This window comes from Astyanax mexicanus, chromosome 10 (genome assembly GCF_023375975.1).
Source record: "Astyanax mexicanus isolate ESR-SI-001 chromosome 10, AstMex3_surface, whole genome shotgun sequence".
NCBI lineage: Eukaryota > Metazoa > Chordata > Actinopteri > Characiformes > Acestrorhamphidae > Astyanax > Astyanax mexicanus.
In genome coordinates this window covers 2,078,179-2,106,160 of record NC_064417.1, presented here as the reverse complement: position 1 = coordinate 2,106,160, position 27,982 = coordinate 2,078,179, and the positions used below count along the sequence as shown (strand labels likewise).

At 38.5% G+C, this 27,982-nt stretch overlaps 1 protein-coding gene and 1 long non-coding RNA gene across 2 annotated transcripts in view; both read right to left on the bottom strand.

Annotated features, from left to right (window-relative positions):
- Nucleotides 1-27,900, bottom strand: kctd12b (potassium channel tetramerisation domain containing 12b). The gene is made up of 2 exons (XM_015601823.3): nucleotides 26,365-27,900; nucleotides 1-2,048 (listed from the first exon to the last, which is right to left on the bottom strand). The coding sequence occupies exons 1-2, from the start codon at nucleotides 27,206-27,208 to the stop codon at nucleotides 1,519-1,521; spliced, it is 1,374 nt and encodes a 457-aa protein (XP_015457309.3). The 5' UTR covers nucleotides 27,209-27,900; the 3' UTR covers nucleotides 1-1,518.
- LOC125804807 (uncharacterized) overlaps nucleotides 1-27,982 on the bottom strand; it is a 163,667-nt gene continuing 135,685 nt past the window's right edge. Inside the window, exon 2 of the long non-coding RNA XR_007440984.1 lies at nucleotides 1-1,022. This is a non-coding gene — a long non-coding RNA (uncharacterized LOC125804807). The remainder of the gene's footprint in view (nucleotides 1,023-27,982) is intronic.

Below are 27,982 nucleotides of genomic sequence, written 5' to 3'. Positions count from 1 at the left end.
TAATGTTCACACGGCAAATTTAATCAGTTCTATGTACATGCAGACATTTAATAGCACTTTAAATATGTTCGCTTTATTTAGCTTCATTGCAGTCATACTACCATCTACTCGGCTGTCGGCTGTGATTTGCAATCAAGCGAATGTCAGACAGAATAGAGCACAATCAGCACAATGTCATTCATCTCTCCCAGCCCCTCCCACCTCAATACCCACAACCTCCTTGTGAAAGAAGAGAAGAAATGAAAGTCTTTAACTACCAGCATCATTTAAAAAAGAAATCAAGACCGTTAAAGATCTGGAAACCCAAGTTATCACCAAAAAAACGCCTTAAAAAACAGACCCTGTGGGCAACAACCAACTCAAACAAGCAACTGACTGACTACCTTTAGTTCTCTACAATCCTTGTTTGATTGCGTTCGCTACTTGTGTCCATTGTTTTGGTTGTTGTTTTCAAGGATGGTTCTGATCTTGGTCTGGTTTTTGTGAGAAACTGATAAAAGGCATCACCAGGATAGAATGTAAAAAATACACAAAGATACACCCATCGTCAAAAAATAGATGCAGCCAGAAGAAAGTTGGAGTAAGAAAGATTGCAATGCTGGAAGGATGATATATAACTACAGGGGTTGGACAATGAAACTGAAACACCTGTCATTTTAGTGTGGGAGGTTTCATGGCTAAATTGGAGCAGCCTGGTGGCCAATCTTTATTAATTGCACATTGCACGAGTAAGAGCAGAGTGTGTTAGGTTCAGTTAGCAGGGTAAGAGCACAGTTCTGCTCTAAATATTGCAATGCACACAACATTATGTGTGACATACCAGAGTTCAAAAGAGGACAAATTGTTGGTGCACGTCTTGCTGGAGCATCTGTGACCAAGACAGCAAGTCTTTGTGATGCATCAAGAGCCACGGTATCCAGGGTAATGTCAGCATACCACCAAGAAGGACCAACCACATCCAACAGGATTAACTGTGGACGCTGTAAGAGGAAGCTGTCTGAAAGGGATGTTCGGGTGCTAACCTGGATTGTATCCAAAAAGCAGAACTATACGTCACCACAATAAATTATTGTGGTCTAAAAACAGGTGTTTCAGTTACGTTGTCCAACCCCTGTAGCTGCTATCCTGTTTTTGTCTTGGTGACCAAGGAATCAGTGTGTGGAGGCAATGTGGTCTGTGCCACGATTAATTTTCTTGTTTCTTGTCAATCACCTTTGGTTGGTTTTAAGTTCCAGCAGGACAATACTCGTCCCTATACTCCTGCTCATCTCTCCAGCCAGATTTATCCACCATTGAAAATTTCCCTCTGGGTGCAACTATTTTTTATTGATGAGTGCATGATGTCAAGCTTCTGCGACCCAAATAATGCATACACAGTCTGTCTATGATGGCAAGAGAGTGGTTTCTGCTTTGTGAAAGACAACATCCAACAGCATCTGACATTGGGTTTGCACTGCAGGACGTCTCTGTGGTATTACTGCCTGGTTGCTCTGTCTAGTTGCCTCTGAGGCAAGAAATTCAGGCATTGTACTTCTTCAAGAGGTCATTCTGCCAGTGCCTCTTGCGGTCAGGAAAAAGCTTTGGGATTCGGATCTTGTGGAAGTCCTCTATGCATTTCTTCAGTTCCTCCTCCATCATCTTCTTCTCGTCTTCTTCTGCATCTCGAACCAGTGGTCCACCGTTCTCCTTTGTGGCAATTGAGCGAGGCAGGGTCTTCAGCGCGAGGGTAGTGGGTCTCGCAGGGCTGGTGGTGGGTACTGGAGGGGGGCTCAGAGGGGGATTTATGGGGATCATGGGGCGAGGGTTGGGAGGTGGCGTGCAGGGTTCAAAAATAGGAGGTGGAGGTGGAGGAAGGGGCAAATCAGGGCTGTCGTGGGGTGACAGGGGGGGTACAGGATCCACTGGAGGCACGTCTTGCAAGTCTGGGTCAGTATCGATGCTTTCGTTGCACTGTTTCTGAACAGGCTGCTCTTCTGGCTCGTCTACAACTTCAGGTAGTACAACTTCAGGTTCGTAGCAAATTTGCGATGGAGATGGAGCTTTGTCTCCTGTTAACAGACAAAGAAAAGATGAACAGATAAAATATACTGTTAAAGGAAGAAAACAAATAGCAAAACATTTTGAAAAATTCATTCTATCCCTTCCATGGCACAATAAACTATCAATATATTCTTTTTATTCATAGACCTATCCACAATAACTCTTCCCAGTATGCCACCTTGCTTCAGCGCTTCAGAACAAATACAAAATCAGAAATTCTCCCACACATCACTGCATGTAGCCACTTCTGTTTTGATATTGTCATCTAAGATACTGTTTATGCATTGTCTTGGACTGTATATAAGTTTACATAATAGTGTTTTTAAAGTTTCTATTTCCCATTTGTCTATTTTAACCTTTCAAACCATATGCAATACTGCAGACAGAATCCCCAATGTCCATGTATTGCATGATGGCATGATTGAGTTCGTGATTGAAGGCCTCATATCCAAATACAGCATTTAAACAGACTAAAATATTAGATGTAGGCCTTCAGTTCAGACCACAATTGTTAAAACACTGTCAAAAAAGGGAAAAAATATGTATATGATAAATTACTTTTTTCTAGCAGCAGTTTACTGAAATATTTCTACATGTTTTAGGTAAAATGTGAACCTTTAACACTATTCGACACTCTTTTCTAAAAAATGACAGCTTACACTGGCATAGAGTCCTATATATGTATTTCCAGATTTTTCACCTTGGATATCTGTTTCTCATTGTGTTGATTTGATTAATCTGATAAATTAGGTCTTAAATTCTACCACTGAAGTCCCAAGCAATGGACAAGCTTGTTTACACTGCAAATGCTGCTGTTACAGCCCCTGAAAACACTATTTTATATGTTAATATATTTATATAATACTAAACTTCTTATGTGAAGCATTTAGCAAAGTTTAAATATAAATTAAAAAGAAGAAATATGATAAAATACTTTTTAAAAATCACACAAAATGCACTCTTTATACTTTTTTAGGAGCTCTGTTCTTGTAATTATTGCTATAATCAGTGGCAAACAAAAGTTTAATTTTTTTTACATTACTATGGTTACATACACAAGTCTTGAGAAACTGTGGCAACATACACAATTCTGCAGCTTTTTTTTTTTAGCTTTTCTAAACTTGGATTGTTGCTAAGCGACAGCTTACCAGCTAACCGGTTCCGATTGCTCAGACTCAAAGAGAGGGCGGAGCTAAAAACGTTTAGAAATGTTTGACTAGTTAATAGCAATATACAGTATTACACAGGATAGTGAATGCAATAAATGAATCTTATATTAATTCATGTACAATATAGAATTAATATAGCCCACTAAAATATATATGAATTATGTGTAACTGTACTTTCCATTGATTTGTGCTACTGTATCACTATCAATTAATATAGTGACATTAATATAGATCAAACCAGTAGAATGCACTGAACCAGCTTAGCAGTTCGCATCATATCGTCGCTGCACAATGAAAAACTAGTATCTCCATTTTGGTCTATTTTTAGTTTATTACATAATTTAAACACACAAACTGTGCATCACACTACGTCAAAATTTTAATATGAATGGACCAAAATAAATTCTTCAAAATGACCTTAATAAATAAACTCTTTTTTTACTTCCATTGAAAATAAGAAGGTTTTATCTCACTCAACTGTAAAGTTGCTGATCTGTAGATATATGTTTTTTTTATTGGACAACAATGATATAAAAATGTTTTTTAAACCTGAAAAATAAAGGAATTACTTTCTCTGACTGTGTCAGAAACCGAAACAACAGCAGTGAGGAAAACAGGCTGAAAAGCATGGCGTGCAGCAGAGGCTGGATTTGTTCCCAGTGGGCCAGAGCTTCGTTTGAAGAAGGATTCTAGGTGGTCAGGGAGACTTCACACAGAATACTTGATGGCTTTCTCCTCTTTTTGTTCGTTTTATCAAAGTGTTGTCATTGGCGCTGCTGGCAGAGAACGAAAGAACATGCTTGGAGAGCTGCTCTGGGATCAGCCTGGCTTCGAGTGTGAGCTGTCCACTGGGACTGAGGTGAGTGTAGTTTGGGTGGAGATAAGAGGATGGGGGGTCTACCTCACAAAAAGAGCAAAGGAAGAGGAGAAGACACTGGTGAGGGAGATGTTTGGAGGGGTAGAGTGATCAGAAATCGGTGTGAAAGAGTTTGTAAGACTTCTGTTGAGACTAAACTATGCCCCGGTCATACTGTATGGTTTTGCTGTGTCTGTCAGCAGGGTCACATGATTGATTAAGCGTAGAATAGTCCATTTATGATGTGTATTTTACATTTGTTCTCTATGCATTAGCTTCTAAAGTGCATAATTCAACTACTCCAAGCCACACATTTAAAAATATTTCAGGTACCACCGTGCTGTGTGTGGATTTTCCATTTTCATGTCCTATTGTGCGTGTACCACCAAGAAGGACCAACCACATCCAACAGGATTAACTGTGGACGCTGTAAGAGGAAGCTGTCTGAAAGGGATGTTCGGGTGCTAACCTGGATTGTATCCAAAAAACATAAAACCACGGCTGATCAAATCACGCAGAATTCAATGTGCACCTCAACTCTCTCCATCACCACAATCAATTATTGTGCTCTAAAAACAGGTGTTTCAGTTTCATTGTTCCACACCTGTAGCTACCTTGTTGTCCTCCATTCAACATAGTGCACCAAACCCGGACCCCTGTTGGTTTTGTACAGATAAAATTCACATACCTACTAATGTTACACCCATACAGTATCATTTTTTGTATACTGTATGTTCCTATTGTGAATGATGGTGCGTAGGCCTGCAGAACGACTACATTAATTCAGTGCGAATCTGTAATAAAATGACAGTTTAGATATTTTTCATCCATGCAGATCTTTCATACATATACTGTACACAAGTCAAGCATCTGCCTCTTTTCACTCCATTTTATTTTTTATAGAGGAAACATGGCCCCAGGCTGTGAGGAAGCACTTAGGATTTGTTTCTATTCAGGCGATGACGTGTTCATCTGGCTCCACGCTGCACTGCACACACATATACACACACACTAGCGGCTGTCAGTGCACGCTAACGGCTTTCTTGCCCTCACCCGACTGAATACTCATCTCCTCTGTAACCTGCTGTGTGAACACCAGTACAGTAAAAAAAAGCATCCCGTCTCATGAGAGAGCAGAATACAGTATTCCAGGGCTGGCCTGTGTCCATGCATACACAGTCTCCCGAGTGTAAGTCAGTGTGCAGAGTGTAGGTGTTGTGATCACACACTACACACATTCCTTTCAGGCATGATTTTCAATATATATGCAGCATATACAGTATACAGCTCTGGATAAAATAAGAGAGCACCTAAAAATGATGAGTTTCTTCGATTTGACCAAATTGAAAACCCCTGGAATATAATCAAGAGGAAGATGGATGATCACAAGCCATCAAAGCACCAAACTGAACTGCTTGAATGAATTTTTACACCAGGAGTGATTAGCATAAAGTTATCCAAAAGCAGTGTGTAAGACTGGTGGAGGAGAACATGATGCCAAAATGCATGAAACTGTGATTAAAACCAGGGTTATTTCATTAAATATTGATTTCTGGACTCTTAAACTTTACGAACATGAACTTTTTTTTTGCATTATTTGAAGTCTGAAAGCCCAGCCATTTATCATTTTTTCCAAATAAATGCTCTAAATTACAATATTTTTATTTGGAATTTAGGAGAAATGTGTAGTTTATAGAATAAAACGACAATGTTCATTTTATTCAAACATAAACCTATACATAGCAACATAAGAGAAATTGATTCAGGAACTGAAGTGATCTCTAATTTATTTCCAGAGCTATATATATATATATATTATTTGTACAGGATCTGTTAAAGAAAGTAAGATAGACAAAGACGTGAGTGTGTCGTTTGCGGTCATGCGTAGCTCCAAAGCTGCTGAATGGCATTGTAAATACAGGCCTGCGGCTTTCTTTCCGCCGAATGTGAGGCAGAGCGAGTTCCAAGCATTGGTTTTCTCCCATCCTTATAATGGCAGCGTGTGGGTTTTCGCAGGCTTTAGACGTGGGTGTGTGTGGAGGGGGGAGTTTGAGTGCCAGTGGAATTATCTACTGAAAGGAGTAGGTTGTGTGGGGTGGGGGGGTGGCACACCGCTCTGTTGAGGCTTATGGAGTAAAGAGGAAAACACTCTTTCATTTTCCTGTCACTCCACTAAAATATGAAAACGGTCTCAAACATCTTTGCATTTTTTTTTAACCCCGGGAGCCCATCTGTTGTCTGCAGCACATTATTTTTTCAACAGCACAATGATTACTGCTATTAGCAATACTGACGCGACACCAGAACCTCATCAGTGTCTGGCCATCAGATTCATCAACTAAGAAACTTTACATGACTCAAAAGTACTTGAAAGAACACGTACTTTTCTCAGGTAAAAGGAACATGCTGCATTTTTTATTTTTAGTTAAAAGGAGGTGAACACCAGATACTTTTAGGTGAGCACTAGGTACACTGGGTACTGGGTTTGGAATCAAGAAGTATGAAATAGTATCTGGTTTACACTTGATAATATGTGGTGCTTTAATTTTTTTAATCTTTGAATCTCTTTGAATCTTTATTACATAGTAATATCAGGTACTTTGGGTACTGTCAGGTGTTGTACCCAGTAGTATCACATAGTATTCAGTATTGGTGTACACTTAATAATACCTGGTGCTTATTACATAGTACTATCAGGTGAGGACCAGATAAAAACTAGCGGGCACAAAATGATATCTGGTGATCATCTAATAGTATCCATAGTACCTGATATCTCTTATTGTGGGGGGTCCTCTGTAATTTTATTCCCGTCCGAATTGACCATATATATATATGTTTTTACAGGCTAAATTACCTACTGTTCACATCTACTGATCACTCTTCACACAAATGTCTCTCTCTGTTAGCAGACAGGTCATTCTTAAATGGTAAGTGAGATAAAATAGGATTTTTTAATAATGGTGTTTTTTGGTCCGGTTGAAACAGATTCTGGTTTGTTTTCTCTCGTGGTGCTATTTGTTTTAGCAGGTGCAAAATCAGTAATTGCACCGAGACCTGCGAGAGGTGGACTATCCAATATACTTTTATTTGAGCTCAACTGCTGTTCAGGTGCAGCAATTATCTGATAAATTAGAAGGTAATTCCCATAGATTGCAATATAACTCTATACTCTGATGACTTTCCATTGAAAACATTGTGTTTAAAAGTTTAACCTTCTTGCTATATTTACTTTTTTTGCTCCCAAGCCAGACAGCTCTGGCCAATCAGAGGAGACTGCGTGCTTATATGGTTAGGTTTGTGCCTGTGTGAAAACAAACCAAACCGAGGGGGGAAAACCAATAAATAAATAATTTGGACCAAGAAACAAACTACAGATGTGAAAATGATAACGTACTTTAAAACTAGTGCCTAGCTAGACAAAATTGACAAATTTATATACATTATAACATTACAGCAAATTCTATTTCAAATAGCGCAGTAAATAACATTGTGAAAAATCCCAACCGAGTTACTGAGAGAAATACACAGCATGTGCTCACATTTAATGAGCTACAGTCATATGGGAATTCCTGAAAAGAGCTGGAATAGCCATCAGTAGCCTAGCTGTGTGAGTGGGCTGCTGCTGCTTTTCACTGCGTTTCCTGTTATTTTAAATTCTCAATACAATCAAATCAAATGTGCCATTCAGATCTTTCTGTCGCATGAGTTTTTTTCAGCCATTGCTGAAAAAAACCCATTTAAATGCCTCTAGTGCAAAATCAAGATACAGAACCTCATACTGTCTTACTTTTTTATTATATTCTACATTGTATATTAATATTAAAAACATTGAAAGCTAAATTAAGCGTATTATACAATTATACAGTAAAGAAAAAAGAGTTTGACTTAAGTACAGTAGTGAAGTAAAAATAATACTCAAGTAGACACAGATACAGGATTTTAGTACTTAAGTACAGTAGTGAAGTACAAAAAAAAATACTCCAGTTGATACAGATACAGTATTTTGGTACTTAAGTACAGTAGTGTAGTAAGAATAATACTCCAGTAGAGTACAGATTGAGCATTTTAGTACTTAAGTACAGTTAAGAAGTACAAAAAATAATACTCCAGTAGATACAGATACAGTATTTTAGTATTTAAGTACAGTAATTAAGTCAAACTAATACTCCAGTAGAGACAGACACAGTATTGTAGTACTTAAGTACAGTAATGAAGTAAAAATAATACTCCAGTAGACACAAATACAGGATTTTAGTACTTAAGTACAGTAGTGAAGTACAAATAATACTCCAGTAGATACAGATACAGTATTTTGGTACTTAAGTCCAGTAGTGAAGTACAAATAATACTCCAGTAGATACAGATACAGTATTTTAGTACTTAAGTACAGTAGTGAAGTAAAAATAATACTCCAGTAGATACAGATACAGTATTTTAGTACTTAAGTACAGTAGTGAAGTAAAAATAATACTCCAGTAGATACAGATACAGTATTTTAGTACTTAAGTACAGTAGTGTAGTACAAAAAAATAATACTCCAGTAGATAAAGATACAGTATTTTAGTACTTAAGTACAGTAGTGAAGTAAAAATAATACTCCAGTAGACACAGATACAGGATTTTAGTACTTAAGTATAATAATGAAGTAAAAATAATATTCCAGTAGAAAAAGATACAGCATTTTGTACTTAAGTACATTAGTAAGGGAGGTACTTCTACTTCGGTACTATACATCTCTGTTTTTATGCATTGCTTTATGCATTGTACTGAACACTTTTAAGACTTTTAAATGTATTCACCATTAGCCCCAGTTTTATGGTTCATTCATTACTTACACAACTATAAAACAAAATATAATCTCTCCATACAAATTGTGAATAGTGCAATTTAAATGAAGCTCAATTGTTGACTGTTTTCTTTAATTTCCTTTGTTCGTGCACTTTTTCCTTTGTATTGTTCTTTCCCTCTGGGAATAACAAAAGAAGGACGCCACATTCTTTGCCACAGCAATCGTTCAAGGACCCGTCTGGAAGTGCAGACACCCCTGCGTTCTCAGTTGTGTAAATGAATGCCTGGAGAGCCATGTGAGAATATCTTCAGCTCGCCTCTCACTGGCTAAGAGGCTTGTGAGGTAACCTTGAGTGGGATGTGGGAAGCTTCTCAAAGTAAAAACTATGCCTTTTGTCTCTATGGTTACGCTTAACCATCATAAAGACTCACAGTCCTTTATTGTGTCCCCTCACTCTTTCCCTTTGTTGTCTCAAGAAATCGCTTCGAATGTATATACATACTAATACATACTGTATTTTGCGCACTATAAGGCGTGAGGTGACCTTATAATAAGGTAACCTTATTATAAGGTGCACTATCAATAAACTCTATTTTCTGGTCTATTTTTCTACAAAAGACACACTGGATTGTAAGGCGCATTATTTTTAAAGTCAAATGAGTGCTGGATGTTAATCTACACAGATTTTTCTCCTTAGCGAGGTTAGCGGGTAATGCTAATTCTGCTCCAGCAGTGCTAGCCAGGGTTAGCAGCAAGCTACAGTCCGATATACTCGCCTTTGAATGGCATAAGTGCTAACTAGTGCTTAGTGGGGTTAGTGCGTAATGTTAATGCTGCTACAGCAGTGCTATCTATGGTTAGCAGCAAGCTACAGTCCGATATACTCGCCTCTGAATGACGAAAGTGCTAACAAGAGCTAAGCGAGGTTCGCAGCAAGCTACAGTCCAATATTAGCAGGTTAGCGGGTAATGATAATGCTGCTCCAGCAGTGCTAGCCGGTGGACAATTTCTCCAGCACCGAGAACTTAACTAAAGTCTTAAAACTTTATGAATATGAACTAGTTTTCTTTGCATTATTTAAGGTCTTAAAGCTATTTTTTGTCATTTTAAACATTTCTTATTTTCTGCAAATAAATGCTCTAAATGACAATATTTTTATTTGGAATTTGGGAGAAATTATGTATGTAGTTTATAGAATAAAAACAACAATGTTCATTTTACTCAAACATAAACCTATAAATAGCAAAATCAAAGAAACTGATTCAGAAACTGAAGTGCTCTCTTAATTCTTAATTTTTTTCCAGAGCTGTATGTGTATGTTTGTAAAGAGACCGAAAGAGAGAGAGAGAGAGAGAGAGAGAGAGAGAGAGAGAGAGAGAAAGAAAGAGAGAAGAATAGTCAACAGTATAAGAGCAGGAGGGGGACACAGTAACTTTGTAGTATTGTTCTTTCTTTGATTGTTATTTATTTATATATTTGGCTCCATCTGGATAGAGCCTGACTGCATTGTCCCCTCTGTATTTGCAGAGCATGCAGTTGATAATTAGACCCTCTGAGCCGATACTACTGCTTTGATTCACTCTGCGTTTTTCTCTCCAGCTCGTTATTTTAAGGTGGAGTGTACAGTGTTGTTGCAGCTGCCTGTAGCGTGACAGATTCCCCAGGAATTACGTGCATGCCATTCTTCATCATGTGTCCGGTGTGTGTGAGAGAGAGTGAAATAGAGATAAAGAGAGCGGCAAAGCCAGAGAAGGAGAGAAAGAGAGAGAGAGAGAGAAGTCATACTGTAATAAGCTTCATACGGAAACAATCGCATCCTCCTGGATATTATAGCTTTGTATCACTGACACATTTTATTATTTCATAAGAGAAGGAAATAACATTTTTAAAATTTGGTAAAGGACAGAAGAATAGTCTGATGTCTGGATAATGTACTTAATGCAAAGAGCTGGATTTGTAGGTGTTCTATAATGGAAGAGAACCCATTACAAACCTCTGGGATATAATCAAGTGGAAGATGGATGATCACAAGGCATCAAGTAAAGCTGAACTGCTTGGAGTATCCAAAAGCAGTGTGTAAGACTGGTGGAGGACAACATGATACCAAGACGTATGAAAACTATGATTAAAAACCAGGGTTTCTCCACCAAATATTGATTTCTGTCGGTCATTTTTAAGTGTTCTCTTAATTAATTCCAGAGCTGTATATCGCAATATTAAAAAATACAGGATTTCTCACCAGGCTTCATCAGAAATCAATGATCCATCCTTTGTCAAGAAGTTAACAATGCACTCTACCTATCCATTTTTTTTTTTTTTTTGCATTTCAAGCAGCGCAAGGCTTACTTTTCCTGTCATTACGATAGCAAAGACACACTGATACTTCCTGAATGAAGCTGCACGGTTGATGGCTTGCCTATAGATCACTAAAATAGAGCCCTATACGATTCTTTAAGCAACTCTGTAGTTTAGAAAAAGGGTGAAAATTCATTTTCCAGAGGATATAAATGTACCTATTTTATAACCTATTTTTATCGCTCATTTTACAGAAGGTATAAAAAATAAGCTGAAATCTGTACTGACACTGGAGATTGCAGTCTATTAAAATGACCAACATTCAGAGCATTCAGACATTAAAATAATTTAAGTAATAAGTAATAATTTTAGAAAGAAAGAAAGGGAATGTAGTAACAGGAAAGGAAAATAAAGCGGGATTAATAGTTTAGACAATTTATGAAAAGTCCATATAAATATACCTATTTATATTAAAACTATTATACCTATGTATAAAAAATGAGCTGGAATTTTTACTGACACTGGAGAGTGCAGTCTATAAAAATGACCCACATTCAGAGCATTCAGATAAGACTAAAATCACTGAGGAACATATAAATACATTAATAATTACATAACCCCACCTCCCCATGTAAAAATAATCCCATCTGAATAGGGCTTATGACACATTTAAAAGGTGTAAAAACAACGCTGTACAAATTGCAGGGTTTCTAATGAGAGAGATAATGAAAGATAAGAAGAAAGAAAGAGGACAAGACAGACAAAGAGAGTGGTGATAAAAGAGACATGAAAGAAGAGTAAAAAGTGAAAGAGATGTAATATAGAGACAAGAAAGCATGTGTGTGTGAGAGAGAAAAAGAGTGGAATTGGAAGACCAGAAAGAAAGAGAAAGAGAGAAAAAGAAAGGGATTGGAGATGTAGGAAAGGAAAAGAGAGAAAAGAAAGAGGGTGTTGTGGAGAGAAAGGAAAATAAAAAGAGAGAGAGCAGGAATTGGAGATATTGGAGTGTAAATACATTATTAATTACATAACTCCACCTCCCCATTTAAAAAAAAAGTAATTCAATTTTAATAGGGTTTATGATACATTTAAATGGTGTACAAACAATACTGTACAAATTACATGGTTTTCTAATTAGAGTGGTGATCTGTTCTTTGGATGTTTGCAGTTCTTTGACCCCTTGAGCTGTTTTGAGCTGGTTAAAACTCTAGACCACTCGCCCGGCGGCGTGACCCACCAACAGGCAGATGCTCAGCTCTGTAAATCTGCCTGGGTTGGGCCACTAAGGACAGAACCCTCCAGAGCTTATTGATAATTAGACTGAAGATTAGACCCCGGAGTGGGCAGATGGCGAAGGTGACTCCCCGCTCTGCTGCAGTAATGCAAAGTAAAAAAGATCCCCAGACTGTACTGCTCTTCCTCCCTCTCTCTCTCTCTCTCTCTCTCTCTCTCTCCTTTAGCTCTGCAGGCCCGGGCTGTGCTCTGCACGCTCTGTTTCTTTCATGCCTCTGCATTGTCAGGGATGGTTTTAATCACAACGTTAATGGTCACAGTGTAATTACAGCTCAGCGGTTTTAGGGGGCAAAATTGTATTAAGCTCAGCTTTCCTGGCGGGATGCTGCGCGATGAGGCCTCTTCTTGGAGAATGGTGGAGAGGGGGAGGAAGGAAGGGAGGGAGGGAGGGATGGCAGGAGTGGAGAGAAAGAGAAGATCAAGAGATATGCAGAAAGAGAGAGAGGGAGAGAGTTAGAGGGAAAGGACAGAGCTACAAGAGAGCTGAACTGAACTGAGATAGAAAAATGAATAGAGAGAGAAGTAAAAGTGTGATGCACATAAAAAGACATAAGAAGAAAGTAAAAGAGACGTAAGGGAATAGACAGAGGACAGAGAGACATAATTAAACATATAGAGAGAGAAAGAGGACAAGACAGACAAAAAGAGTGGTGATAAAAAAGAGACATAAAAGAAGAAAAAGTGAAAAGAGAAGGGAAAGAAAGAGAGAATGAAAGAGTATTGGAGACATAGGAAAGGAAAAGAGAGAAAATTAAGAGTGTGTAATGGAGAGGAGGGAAAGAGAAAAAGAGAGAACAGGGATTTGAGACGGGAGAAGTGAGAGAAATAAATGAGAAAGGAAATAAAGAAGGAAAAGGAATTGATAGATAGGAAGGAAATATGGAGATGCTGTTTGGGAAACAAAAAAGAAAGAGAGTGGAGAGAAAGAGGGAAAGGTCTGACAGAGAGAGAGGAGAAAGAGAGGAAATGGAGAGACAGGAAAGAAAGCAATAAAGAGCGAAAGAAGAGAGAGAGAGAAATGGAGAGAGGGGAAAGAAAAAAGAAAGAAAGAAAGACAGAGACATAACAGAGATGGAGAGAAGGTGACAGGTAAGTGAATGAAGAGAGAGAGAGTGTGTGTGTAAGGGAGAGAGAGAAACAGAGAGAGAGAAAGCAAGAGAGTTTGTGTGATAGAGAGAGTGAGAGAGAGAGAGAGCGAGAGAGAGAGGAGCATTCGTTTATTGCTTGGTTAAGCAGACATGTCACTTCATCAGCCCTGAACTCTGCGGTCATGACTTGTAATCAGAGGCGGGTGAAGGATGGACAGAATGAGAAAGAGAAGCTATACGTGAGAGAGAGAGAAAGAGAGAGAGAGAGAGAGAGAGAGAGAGAAAGGTGAGGGATGGGAGGAAGACTGACAGAAGTGACTGAATAATCTCAGGTCACCTCGATCGCCCTGTCTTTTATCAGATCACTTTCTCCTCTCCTCCTCCGTCTCTCCTTTAATGAGAGAGCTCCAGAGCAGCGCTGTCTCTGATTGGCTGCTGGGTGAGAGTGGAGATCCCAGGCAGGGATTAAGTAACTGAGGTGTAGCTGTGCTGAAGAGTCGTGCAATACGGTGCACAACTGGCCCGGTGCCCAGCGCCTATAAATAACCCCCCTCCTCTCCGGGACACTGTGATAACCGGGCTCCTGACTGCATGGAGAACAAAGCGGGAAACACTGGTTCAGCTTCAGGACCGACTTTAAACCGGTTTAAATATCTGACCTCACAGTGTGATTCAAACTATTCAACACACAATCTTATATTTTAGATTCGGGGTAGATTTAAAGCTGTAATTTTGCTAGAAAGTATTCATTTCTTGCTCTTTTTAAAAAACAGTAGGTCACTCCGAGTTGTATATACTGAAAAGAAAAAAAAGGAAAAAAAGAAATAAAGAAAGAAAGAATGGAGTGACAGTAAAGAAAAAAGAGAGGGAACAAAAAGCAAGAAAGAAAGAAAGAAAGAAAGAAATAAAGAAAGAAAGAATGGAGTGACAGTAAAGAAAAAAGAGAGGGAACAAAAAGCAAGAAAGAAAGAAAGAAAGAAAGAAAGAAAGAAAGAAAGAAAGAAAGAAAGAAAGAAAGGAGTGACAGTAAAGAAAAAAGAGAGCGAACATAAAGCAAGAAAGAAAGAAAGAAAGAAAGAAAAAAGGGAACAGAGTGACAGGAAAGAAAAAGAAAGAGACGGAATGGAAAGAAAGAAAGAAAGAAAGAAAGAAAGAGAGATGGAGAGAGAGTTGTGTATGCTGCTGCACGCAAAACTTTTTTACTACCCCCATTGACTGCATTAGCCAATAAATAACCAATAAAGCCTCAGTGAAAAACGAGCGAATCAGGAAAAGTTACTAAACTACAGGGTAAAACCAAAACTAACCAGACCAAATAAACACAAAACAATGTATAAAAGACACAAACACCTTCATGCAAACTTTCATGCGTGGTGTGAAAACGCCCTTAGTGCTTCTGAAAAATCTGCAGGACATTCACTGTTGTATCAGTCGTTTCCCACAGGAAGGTGTGTAAGATCAGTGGATTCTGTTTTAAGAAGAGCTAAGTACGGGCCCACACTGTATCAGAATAGTGTTCCTATTATAGTGCTCTGTACGTGTTAAATTTTAATAACCTATAATGGATGATTCACTCAGTTCTGCATGAGGTGATAAATGGATTCACACATGAGCTGGGGCAGGCAAAAATATGCAGGTTTATAAGTTTTGTAGAAAGGTTTGTAATAATGTGATAGGATATTTATATGAAACATGCACAACAGATGCTTTGATGCCAGTTTACAGATGCTGATTAATAAAATGAACAGCATCTGTGGTCGGATAGTTTTGTTTCATTTGGAAAAAATACACAAAAACTTACAACTATTAACTTTTTTGAGTGTCAGTAAAGCTTAGACACATCTTAGGGCCCTATCGTACACCCTGCCCTGTTAAAATAGCGTCAGAGTTGTTTAGGAATAAATCTACACTGATGGGCGTGGTGGTCTAGAAGCGAGGTAGTGGAAAATACAGGTGCACCACTGACTGATTAAAACCCTGACAACAGTCAGCCATGCAGGAGTGCCATGCACATACTGTACACCCCCACTTCTTATCCCTTTTAGAGTTATATTCCAGTTATGGAAAAATGTCTTAATGCTGTTTTATGCCAGTAATGCACAACAAAGAACAATGTAATATTCTGTTATAGGAAGCCTATGTTTAACATTTTTATTTTATATTTGATAATGACCGTTTTAGTCGCAAACCAATGTCTGAGCTGACGTTGTTTTTCCAGTGAAGTGGGCGTGGCTAAGCTACTCTTTTACTTGCTTGTAAACTTGTTCATTGGCTGATTCATGCTTTATTCTGATGGACAACAGTTAGTCTCAATTACTGTTATGTACAACAAAACTTAAAAAAGGGAATACATGATGTCCATTGTTGTAATGAACGCAGGGTTTAAAAGAGTTGTGAAACACACAAATAAATGACAAATAAGAATTTCTGATTCAATTAACCAAAAAATGGTTCTTCTGACTGTTTGTAGGACCTTTTTCTAAGACTGCATACAGCTCCACACTAGAGCTTCTCTCAGACATCTCTAAACCCAGACAATAATGAAAAAAAAAACAATCTCAGTACACAAAACAGCAGAGCATCCAGGCTACTGACGCTACACAGGTCATTCTGCTCCCCCCTCGACGGCCCACTGCACCTGTGAATCAATGAAATCGCTGGGATGTGCAGAACATCCGTGTTTGCTCTCATAACAGAAAGTGTGAAGCTGTAATGGAATAATTTAGGCCGTCTGAGCCGGCAGGATTCCTCTTTCACATTCCGCACATGACATATGCAGCCAGGAACATCTCCTCCATAACACGGTTAACAATGAATGATATCAGGGCTCACTTAGCTCCACTTCTTTTAGCTGGTTTAGTGGATTTCGTTCATTATAAGCACAGTTTGTTGCAGTGTTGTTTGTCTTTAACTCTTTCAGACCCTGCGTCAATTACAATAGACATCATATAATTTCTTTTTTCAAATATTTTGTTGCCGAAGCCCAAGAGTCTGCTCTATATCATAAAATTTAATGCGCACATGCCTGCTTTGACTGGTGTTCTGTTGAGTTCTGCTCCCTTGTCAAACCGTGCTTTGCTTTTGGTAAAACACATAATCAACTGGAGATACACACTTCTGAGCTCCACCTTTTGCGTCATCGTCTACAACATCAACAAATTTTGTGATTTGTGAATGAATTCAGAATCATCCATGTCCGAATCGAGATGCATCTAAGAATAAAAAATGTCCTCTTCCCATAGTACAATGGTACAATGTACAAAATCTCATGCTGTGTAGAAAAAAACTCAATGTAAGTTCTGAGCTCTGAGACATGCTGAACCGTTTCAGTTGTATAATGTTTTTCAGACGTGAATAACACACAATTTAACACACAGTGCCTGATTAAAACTGTGCTTGTAACTGGCTCCAGCCACAGTGCCGCTGTGATTTGATTAACAAATTTAATTATGCCAGAGTCATGCAGAGCGCTGCACTGGTTGGGGCACAACTGTCTGTTCAGTTCTTGAAATGTATGCAAAAAAATATGCCAATTAAAATGCATGAAGAACTTACCCTGCATGAGACACCTATACCCACCAGTTTTCACAGAAACATCACAGGCCTGCGATTTTCTGACCAACTACATGCAGACGTGCACCCAGCAGAGTGACACTATCAGAGCTCCTGCCTGAAGCAGGAGAAACGACTTTGTGCTGATTTCTCTGCAGCAACGGGGAGGAAAATTCATCTCCAGCCAGAATAACTATGAATTGCATCATCTGCACTGTACTAGAAAGAAATAGAAAGATCTAGGAAATTTTTAATGCAAAGCAAACAGAGAAGCAGCTATTTATAGACGACCAGATTTATATGTTCTCTAGAAAATCAACAGCCATCATAATCATTATACATGAGACTCTATTTATAGGTATATGTTTGAAGAAAATGAACATTGTTGTTTTATTCTATAAACCACCTATAAATTATGAGTTTCTTTGATTTTACCAAACTGAAAACCTCTGGAATATAATCAAGAGGAAGATGGATGATCACAAGCCATCAAACCACCAAACTGAACTGCTTGAATTTTTGCACCAGGAGTAAAGCAGCATAAAGTTACCCAAAAGCAGTGTGTAAGACTGGTGGAGGAGAACATGATGCCAAGATGCATGAAAACTGTGATTAAAAATCAGGATTATTCCACCAAATATTGATTTCTGAACTCTTAAAACTTTATGAATATGATCTTTTTGTTTTCTTTGCATTATTTGAGGTCTGAAAGCTCTGCATCTTTTTTTTTTGTTGTTGTTATTTCAGCCATTTCTCATTTTCTGTAAATAAATGCTCTAAATGAGAATATTTTTATTTGAAATTTGGGAGAAATGTTGTCTGTAGTTTAAAGAATAAAACAACAATGTTCATTTTACTTAAACATAAACCTATAAATAGCAAAATTAGAGAAACTGATTCAGAAACTGAAGTGGTCTCTTAATTTTTTAATATTTTAATGTAAACCTAAAAAAATCTCTTCTAAAGAAGTGCTCTGATTTCACAAGGCTATAAGCAAATTAGGCAAATAAATTAGCAAATAAAGCTGTATATTCATGTTCAGCAGTTGGTTGCAGATCCTTTCCCGTCAGTTCTCGCCTGATGTCGGCAAACTGTAGATATCACCTGGAGGCTGGAATGTCCTGGCAGGTGTATAAAGCAGCTATTTTCAGTTGCTGCTTGTTTCTAAAGGCTGATTAAGGTCTCTGAGGACAGAGTTAAATGGATGCTTAATGGGGTTCAGGTCGGGTGATTGATTTGGCCAGTCAGTCCCCTCCCACCTTTTGGCCTTAAGCACAAACAGCTGGATGAGAACGTTTGAGTTCTCTTGGTCAAATGACACCTGTTCTTTATATATTTCTATTTTTATTAAGTAGACGTAAACACATTCTATATCGATAATCAAACATAAAATGCATAAAGTGTTTTAAACAAAAGAAAAATAATAATCTTCGTTTTTAAAAATGCAGCAATCAGCAATTACATTTTTAAAGATTTTTTGGTACCACTTTAAAATAAGACTACCTTTATAAAGAGTTTATAAATGGTTTACGATTAGTTTATTAATGGTTACTAATTAGGTTGTAAATGCCTTAAAAATCATTAATAATCAGTTATAACATATAATTAGAAAGGGCAACAATGACCTGTTGTTTGCCAAATAGTGAACCCACAGCCATCTATATTGTTGTCCTTTCTAATGATGTGTTATAACTGATTATTAATGATTTTTAAGGCATTTACAACCTAATTACTAACCATTAATAAATTAATTGTAAACCATTTATAAACCCTTTATAAAGGTAGTCGTATTTTAAAGTGGTACCGATTTTTTTGTCTCAATAAAGATTATGCAAAATTTGGATTAGCATACTTGGCAGACCTGGCATCTTCGTCTCGCATATACAAACACCCGAGAACTGGAGGGAGCTCTACGGTTATCCTGCAGTTGGAACATCTGTAATTTGATGACGCCACTATTTCTGTGGTGGGTAAAGCATTGTTCTGGATACTGGATGAATAAGAACACACAAAAATACAATGGGACTGCACCACTCAGAAAACAAAAGACACGTTTTTCTTAACAAATAAACCAGATACAGCTCTGTAAAAACTTAAGAGAGCACTTCAGTTTCTGAATCAGTTTCTCTGATTTTGCTATTTATAGGTTTATGTTTGAGTAAAATGAACATTGTTGTTTTATTCTATAAACTACAGACAACATTTCTCCCAAATTCCAAATAAAAATATTCTCATTTAGAGCATTTATTTACAGAAAATGAGAAATGTCTGAAATAACAAAAAAGATGCAAAGCTTTCAGACCTCAAATAAGTTTTAAGAGTTCAGAAATCAATATTTGGTGCAATAACCATGGTGGTTTTTAATCACAGTTTTCATGCATCTTGGCATCATGTTCTCCACCTCCACCAGTCTTACACACTGCTTTTGGATAACTTTATGCTGCTTTACTCCTGGTGCAAAAATTCAAGAAGTTCAGTTTGATGGTTTGATGGCTTGTGATCATCCATCTTCCTCTTGATTATATTCCAGAGGTTTTTAATTTGGTAAAATCAAAATCTTTTATTTTCCAGACCTGTATGTGTATATTTCTCTCCCTGTTTAATTTACTGATGTTTTTCCTGAAAGTATATTTTATTAACATTTATCTCTAAAATACGAGGTAAGAACTGCTGTGCAAATGCAATGATCTGTCTGGTGGGTGTACCTGATAGTATTCCTTCTATGTATTTTTCTTTTCTTCTCATTGTCTCATGTTTTAGGTTTTTGTATGTTTTGCATGTAACAACACAAGCTTGAGAAATTAGCACTTATTAAAAGCACAATGCTTTTTTTTATTTGAGAGATAAACACAGTGTACTTTGTGTGTTGCATTCAATTAGACGACATAATAGCAGTTGCTAAATTAACTACAGCCTTCTGGGTACATGTAAGGCTGCAAGTGGAAAAGTAATTTGCATTACTATTGTCTTTTCTGCTCTGTGGTCGGCTTGCTGTTAAATATTTTGCAGACGCCCATTTATAGTTATACTGCTAGTTTCGTATTGAGGATATTATGGGGAAATTTAGTACACTATATTCACCCATTGCTGACATAGGCTACGTTCACATTACCAGGCTGAAATGACTTTTGTTCAATGTGGCTCAGATCTTATTTTTTTCGTAGCTGTGTGAACATGACAAATCTGGTTTTTTTTTGTTTTGTTTTTTCAAATTAGATTTGAGTCACTTTCATATGTGGTCCTAAATTCATGCGTCTTTTTGCTTTTACGCATGTGCTACGTGCTTCTGTCTCGTACCCACACAAAAACAGCAAAAGCAAACCACCTGGCCTTTTTTCTCCTCCTCAACCTGGACTTCAGACCGGCTGTTTATTCTCCACTCCAGCAAAAGATGCTCCACATATGAGCTGCTAACTCATCCATTTCCCTTTATAAAGCTACGATTCGCTTAAATGTGAGGCTTTTTGTTGTTGGTGAAAAAGAAGAGGTTTATACAGGTATCAGTGTGCGCATGTGAGGCGTTTCAGAGACAGTTACTCCAACAAAAGCAGGATAAACTCTTTTTTAATACCTTTGATTTCAAAAGAAACAATAAAAGAGAATCTATACACTGTTTCTGTTGTAAATTCCCATGGGCCTACTGTATGTAGTTCAAGATTAAAACTGAAAATTGAATCGATCATGTCTTATTTTTTCCTCTTGTTATCTTAGTGAAGCACAGCAGCGTTTTATTGGTGCACATGTACCAGTTAATTGGAGGTTTACAAACCTGTTGTCAGGGAACCCCCACCAGTACAACATCAAATCGTCAATCACAAGAACAGAGCAAAAAACATGTAAAAATATGGTTTAGGGTTTAGTGGCTCAACATCTCCTGTGTTGTTCATTGTATTACAAGGGTTGGACAATGAAACTGAAACACCTGTCATTTTATTGTGGGAGGTTTCATGGCTAAATTGGAGCAGCCTGGTGTTCAATCTTCATTAATTGCACATTGCACCAGAAAGAGCAGAGTGTGAAGGTTCAATTAGCAGGGTAAGAGCACAGTTTTGCTCAAAATATTGCAATGCACACAACATTATGGGAGACATACCAGAGTTCAAAAGAGGACAAATTGTTGGTGCACGTCTTGCTGGAGCATCTGTGACCAAGACAGCAAGTCTTTGTGATGCATCAAGAGCCACGGTATCCAGGGTAATGTCAGCATACCACCAAGAAGGACGAACTACATCCAACAGGATTAACTGTGGACGCTGTAAGAGGAAGCTGTCTGAAAGGGATGTTCGGGTGCTAACCCGGATTGTATCCAAAAAACATAAAACCACGGCTGATCAAATCACGCAGAATTCAATGTGCACCTCAACTCTCCTGTTTCCACCAGAACTGTCCCTCACCACAATCAATTATTGTGCTCTAAAACCAGGCGTTTCAGTTTCATTGTCCAACCCCTCTATTTTAGTAATACCTTCTATTAAAATACTCCCTGTATACGTAGGATTAAAAAATGTTACATTCTGGCATAACCTTGGAAATGCTCTTAGGTAACACTTCATGATCAATTTACAAACTGCCCACCAGTGACTTTTAACATTTCAAAGTATATTCATTACACTTTCTCCTTGATTAAATTTGAGACAAAACATGAAAAATAAATGTTTTATAGCACTTAAATCACACATAATCAGTCAGTATTGATAACACACACTTCACTCATCTCCCTTCAGCTTTAACTCAGAGAATATCAGAACATTCCTAAACATACTAAACGCAAAGCACACTTTTAGCAATTAGCTAAGCGCTAGAGAAAGCTCTTTGTTTTATTTCTAAGCCTTAGCCATACCAGACTCCTTCAGGTCCACTGTACAGAGCGACAACTTCCAGATTAGAGCAGATGGATTAGATTTCCTCTAACTGAAAAATTAGAGGAAGTTTCAAATAAGAACCTCTGTTTTTTCAAGGGGACACTATGCTGCCCCCGTCAAACAGAACACAAAAAATGTAATAGGTCTATTTCTAATATTTTGAGGAGAAACTTGGAGGTTCTCGCTGTGCCACCTGAGAGTCTAATCCGAAGGTTAATTACTTAGATTAGTCACAGCAACACAAGGGCTGGGTAATCTGCTTTGAGGGAGCTGGTTATACCTCCGTCCTGGTTTCTATTCCGGCCTTGCCTTTTGTAGTCGGCCTTTGAAGTCGCGACAGAGAGAAAGGAGAGGAATGAGCGAGAGAGGAGGAGTGAAAGAGACTCTGCTCATCGCAGGGAGGAGAGAAGTGTGCTCAGGAGAGATGTTTTAATGCTCCTGTCTCTTTCAATGCCTTACACTTTAACTACACACATACGGCACATGGAAATATTATATAATATTATTAACCCCATTTTCTCATGACATGAAAATAAAAAGAAGAATTTAAAAAATGAAAAATTCCACAAAAAATGGCCTTTCTCCACAGATTTTACCAATCCACACAATTGGTCATGAGTTATTAACTGAATGATGTATTTTCCTTTTTTTTTCCAAATGCATCTCTTAGTAAGTGAGATGAGAGCAGAATGAGAGTAATACACAAATGAAAGATTAGCAATTTAATTCATCACAAAGTACATCTTCAGTAATTGCTGTTTTATTCATGCTCAGTTTAATGACATTTTGCTGCTAAACTTTTACAACACGTAATGCTTTCACATGAAAAAAACGACGAAGTCATTTCCACCAATGACTACAGGTAGAGCATATGTGTGCTTGTAAGGATTTTTACACCTGCAATTTTAGTCTGGATAAATCAGAATCTGGTTTGTTTTCACACTTGATGTGATTTGTTTAGGTAGGTGTGAATACAGTAATCACACTCAGATCTGAATCAAAATGACCACACAGAGAGCTGTAAGAGGAGGTGGAGTTGGTCCAGTCCAAAACAAAATTGTTAATTGGTGTTTTTGTGGTGAGAACATTGTCTGATTTAATCCCATACCCAACTATACCCAACTACCTGCTGCCCTCCACAAGTCTGCAGGTGTAGTTTAACCCGGCATATCAGGACCTTTTTTTCTGTATTTACAGTAACACATCCCAGGTAGGACTGAACAGTAAGCAGAGAGAACATTCTCTGAGGTTATTTTTGCTCATTTTGGTACACTTGGACTTTTTTCTGTGTAAAACAAACTAAAGCCCAGACTGCAATTGAAAAAACAGGAGGACCAGTGAGTTTTTTGGCTTTTGACGGTCACATGACATTGTGTTCAGTAGCTCCTCCATTTCCACTCGCTGTTGTTTTTACATGGATTTCCGTGGAAACACGCACCCAAAGTGTAATTTCGGTGCAATGGACAAATAAATTTAAAAAAATATATGTAAATAAATTGTATTAAACACGAGGAGACGAAACTCAGAGATGTGCGTCTGGACAGGACTAAAATTACCGGAGGAGCACGGAGTTCAGAGAAAAACAGTAGATAATTCAGCCTGTAATTTTCTCAGAGGACATCTGATAAAAACACGTAGATGATTGTTCTGGACGGGAATAAAATCACAGAGGATAAAAAACCCCATAAAAGAGAAAATTACCCCAGAACCCCCTGAGAAACTAATCCCATCCAGATAGGGTTTAATTCAATGTTTACAAACTCATTGTGGACCAGACTGATTCAGACCAGAGCAAACAAACTACAGGTGTGAAAATTCCACAAAATACTATTTATTGGCCAGAACCTACTGCTAAAGAGGACGTTCAGTGAAAAATATCCATTAGATCTAAGTTCATATTTGTGCCTTTATAATTGATAAGTTTGTACAATTCTGTCCTTAAGATCTGAGGTAAACTGCTGTGCAAAGCCACGGTTGTCCTGAGGGTGTACCTGAAAATTTCTCTCCATCTACTTGGTTTCTCTCTCTCTATTTCTCGTCTAAAGTTTCTCACACCCTTGTTTTCTGTTTGTAAGGTTTGGTGCGCTGTTGCTTAACATGATTCACATTAAACAAGTTCATATTAATACGGAATTCCACTGATTTTACAACAATTAAATGTAATTCAGAGTTTCAGATGTCAACAAAATTTCCTATTGACTTCTTTACAGCTGTGGTGATACGAACCAGGGGACTTAGTGTAACTCCACAGAAAATGCAGTCCTTTTATTTAGCAAAACCCTACAGGGAACCTACACATGTCAGTGTTAAATCAACTCTCTTATTGTTTAATTAGCACTGTGAGTATTACAATTCTAACAGTGTTTATTTAACCCTTTCAGACTCTGCTTTCTTTTTTCTTGTGTATTTTTATATTTGACACAGATTTACATTTATCAGCCAATCAAACAGCAGCTTAGCCCCGCCCACTGCACTGGACAAAGTAAAAAACAAATCATGTTATGAGTTATTTTTACTGCTTAGGAATAATTTGTTAAATAAAAAAGTTATATAAAATAATAATAACAATGGTAAACAAATGATTACATTCAGATTAACATACAAATGATATATATGTTTTGGAGTACATTACAGATAGAAAACAGCATTCTTCTTATACTTTTTATTACTGGAACATAATTTAGGTCTGAAAGGGTTAACACTGGCAAATTTGCTGTGTGCATGTGTCTTCTGAGTTTTTATACTGTCTCTGTCAGACAAAAAACCTTGTATATACCTTTTTTTTTTTTTTACTTAGAAGTTCAATAAACGGTGTTAAAATTTCATGATGAATGGACCAATAGAAATGCTCAAATTTGAATAAAATATTTTACGTTGAAAATTAAAGGAGAGTTAAGATGTTTTTTCCAGGGCAACAAAAAATGCCATTTTTAAGATACAAGGTATTTCACTGACAGTGAAGAAACAAACAATCAGTCCACTGAATAATTCTGGCCCAAATAAAACATTTTACATTCTAAAATTAATCTGAATTACTTTTTATGATTTTACATATTAATACTTAACCTGTTGAGGAATTCATTTGAAGCAAAATCAGCTGAATTCCTCTTTAAGCTGAACACCAAAAATAAGCACTGATATGAACTGAATTAGTAGTTCAAATAAGGTTTGTTTACACATTAAAATAATGACTGGGTTCTTCTTATGAAAAACTGGACAGTGGCTTTACCATGACTTATGTGCACATCATATAAAACTAAATGAAGAAAATGATTTATTTGAAAAAGTACTGTATATGAAACTGTATATAAGTCTAACTGAAAACCAATCTCTGAAATCTAAAGAAAAGCAAAAAGGAAAACATCATATGATCTGATGTGATGCCCAACATTTCTCATTGCAATAAAGCTGAATACTGAACGCTCCATGTCATTACTGACCTCGTTAAACTATTCTTCTGAGCTGATTTCAGGCAACTTCCTAATAATTTTGTTAATGTGCCTTTCTTTGGGCTGTTTGTCTGAAATCACCTCTTCTTTTTAACTTCTTGATCCGTTTTATCAACAGAGCAAACTCCCTTCTTGTTGTTGTTTAACGCTACTTGCTAGATACACATACCATCAAACAGTATGACACAAGGTTAATTTCTTGCTAAAACTGATTAAACTGTAGAATATCATTCAGTCTTCTGGCATCATAGTGACAAATGAAGATTATTTACATGCAGTCTCCTTGCAGACTGGTAGTGTCATGCCTGTCTGGTAAATGAAGAGAGATTTACTGTATGGCTCATACGGCTATCATGTCTACGTGCTGGTTTCCTAGAAGTTTGGTCCCCCCAAATAAACAAAGCAAAATAAAAAATACAGCAATTTAAAACTTAACTTGACTGAGGACGTATCCTTTTTCGCTATGGATGGCCAACATTCCAGAAAGCTAAAAAATATGTCCAGCTATTTGGTTGACAGAAGGCAGAAGAGTGCCATCATACTGTGTAGAGCTGAAAGCCTACTCAAGCGTACAGAAAGCCCTCCTCCAAGCCCTTTCGACTGGCCCTTTCATCATCTCATACAGTTTCATAGCAAAATGAACACCACAAAATAAACTCTACAGTACAACACTGTACTTCACAGAGGCCAGGAAGGCTAGAGGTGGTTACACAAGAATTGGGAGCAGTCTCTAGCTGAGGGGAGGGCTGCGGTTCACAGGGGATGGTAGTTAGCTTGAAGAGGGGGAGTAGTCGACCACAGCAAGGGTTCTGTCTGCTGAGGGAAAAAGTCTGGATGGAGGTTTTTTGGGGTGATAAATCTAGAAGCCACTACATCTAATGTGGGGGGGCGCCATCTCAGAGCGAGAGAGGAGGAGGCAGGAGGCTGGAGGTTGGGAGGAGGCGCAGGAACAGAGGTCTGAGCTCACTCACGGTAGAACACATATTCAGTGTAGCTGGTCCAAATCTTGTCGTCTGTCTGGTCGTGAGCGAAGGCGCAGGTCCCCGTCGAGTTGCAGGCCACCATGTGGAAGCCGGCATCAGCCAGCTTGTCGAAGGCCTGCTCGAGGAAAGTAAACTTCAGGTAGTAACGGGAGGTGTAGCGCTCCGGGGGCCGGTCAGGATCCCTGCTTTCGTTCAGAGTCTCCCCAAAAACCTCTTTGGCCAGGGAGGTCTTTCCACACACCATAATCCGAGCCACTCGCCGAAACTTGGCGTCTGTTTGGCTGTCGCGGCCCAACGTGTAGGAGCCTCGGTATCCGATGGTAATGAAGCCCGAACGCTTACCATCGCCACCGGACACGAGACTGGAACAGGCGGCCGCAGCCGCCCCCAAGGAAACCAGGTTGCGGGCAGTATCTGCACTAGGTGACGACTCCTCTGGATCACTTTGGCAACCCTCATCGCCCAGTGAGTTCTGCTTGCTGATCTTTGGGGCCAGTAGCTTGACCAGTTCGGGAAGGTTGAAGTACTCGGCTTCCCGCTGTAGTCTCCCACGTTCAGGGAAATGGTCAGGCAGGACAAGCTGCTGGTCTCGCATGTAGTCCAGGATGTAGCGGAAGAGGAAGCCATCTCTGTCTACGAAAAAACGTCCCTTGGTGTCTCTAGCCAAGCCTTTCTGGCTTTTCTGGCTGAACATCTCCCACAACAGGGAGTCTGGCACGCTTGTAAGAGTAGAGTAGCGAGTTATGTACACCTGTCCCCCTACATTTAGTTCAATAATCTCTGGGAAGGAAAGGTCCTCAGGAACAACACTGGAGTTGTCAGGTAAAGCCATGGCTGGTGTGATAGATTGCTGAGATTGAAACAAACCCGAAGAGCCAAAGCCTTACACTCTGGTCGGTGACTAACTGGCACTAAATGTCACACTGAGCTGAGAAAAAAAAAGCCTGAGCTAACATAACTATATTATGGAGAAGTGTTGCACCAGCCAGTCAGAGGATAAAGACTTGGCTTTGAGAATTAGTTAGCGAATTAGATAGCATTAAATCCCAAGAGCAGTCACACACAAACAGCTGCTCCACTTTTCGCAAATGTAGCAAAGACTTAAACCGGTTCAAGATTTGAAAATTCCCCCAGAAAAAGGAAGAAGAAGAATAAAAAGGGCGAACAGAGGTTGAAAGAGCGAATCGTCCTCTATCGTTGGTTGTATTCTAAAGCTCTGGTAAACCGATCTGACAGAAAACAGTCTACATTCTGCTCCAAGACTTTCACAACTCCCGTTTCCTCGCTTAGAAATCACTCCTCCTCATTTAACTATGTCCATCGCCGCGCTCTGAACTTCTAATCCCTCGCGCTGAAGCTAAAGACGGAGGTGAGGTGTGTTTTGAGGAGAATAGAGGAGAAGAAACGCGAGTCCTCCGGTTCCAGTCCGTCCATAACTGAGGAGACTGAGGCGTAGGTCCAGCCCTCGCGCTGAGAGCTCTGCCCCGCTCAGCTCGCGCAGCTCCAACTGACACAGCGCGCGATCCTCAGAGCCACGCCCCCTCGCGCGCGCGTCATCACCACAACACGCCAGTTCCAGCGAGTCCTGACTGCACTAAACACTTAA

Bases quoted from the DNA above. Each gene is read 5' to 3' on its own strand.
- kctd12b (XM_015601823.3), bottom strand. From the start codon at position 27,208: ATGGCTTTACCTGACAACTCCAGTGTTGTTCCTGAGGACCTTTCCTTC. The intron at 2,049-26,364 runs GTGAGTGAGCTC...GTCTGTTAACAG, and splicing joins CACTGAATATGTGTTCTACC to GAGACAAAGCTCCATCTCCA.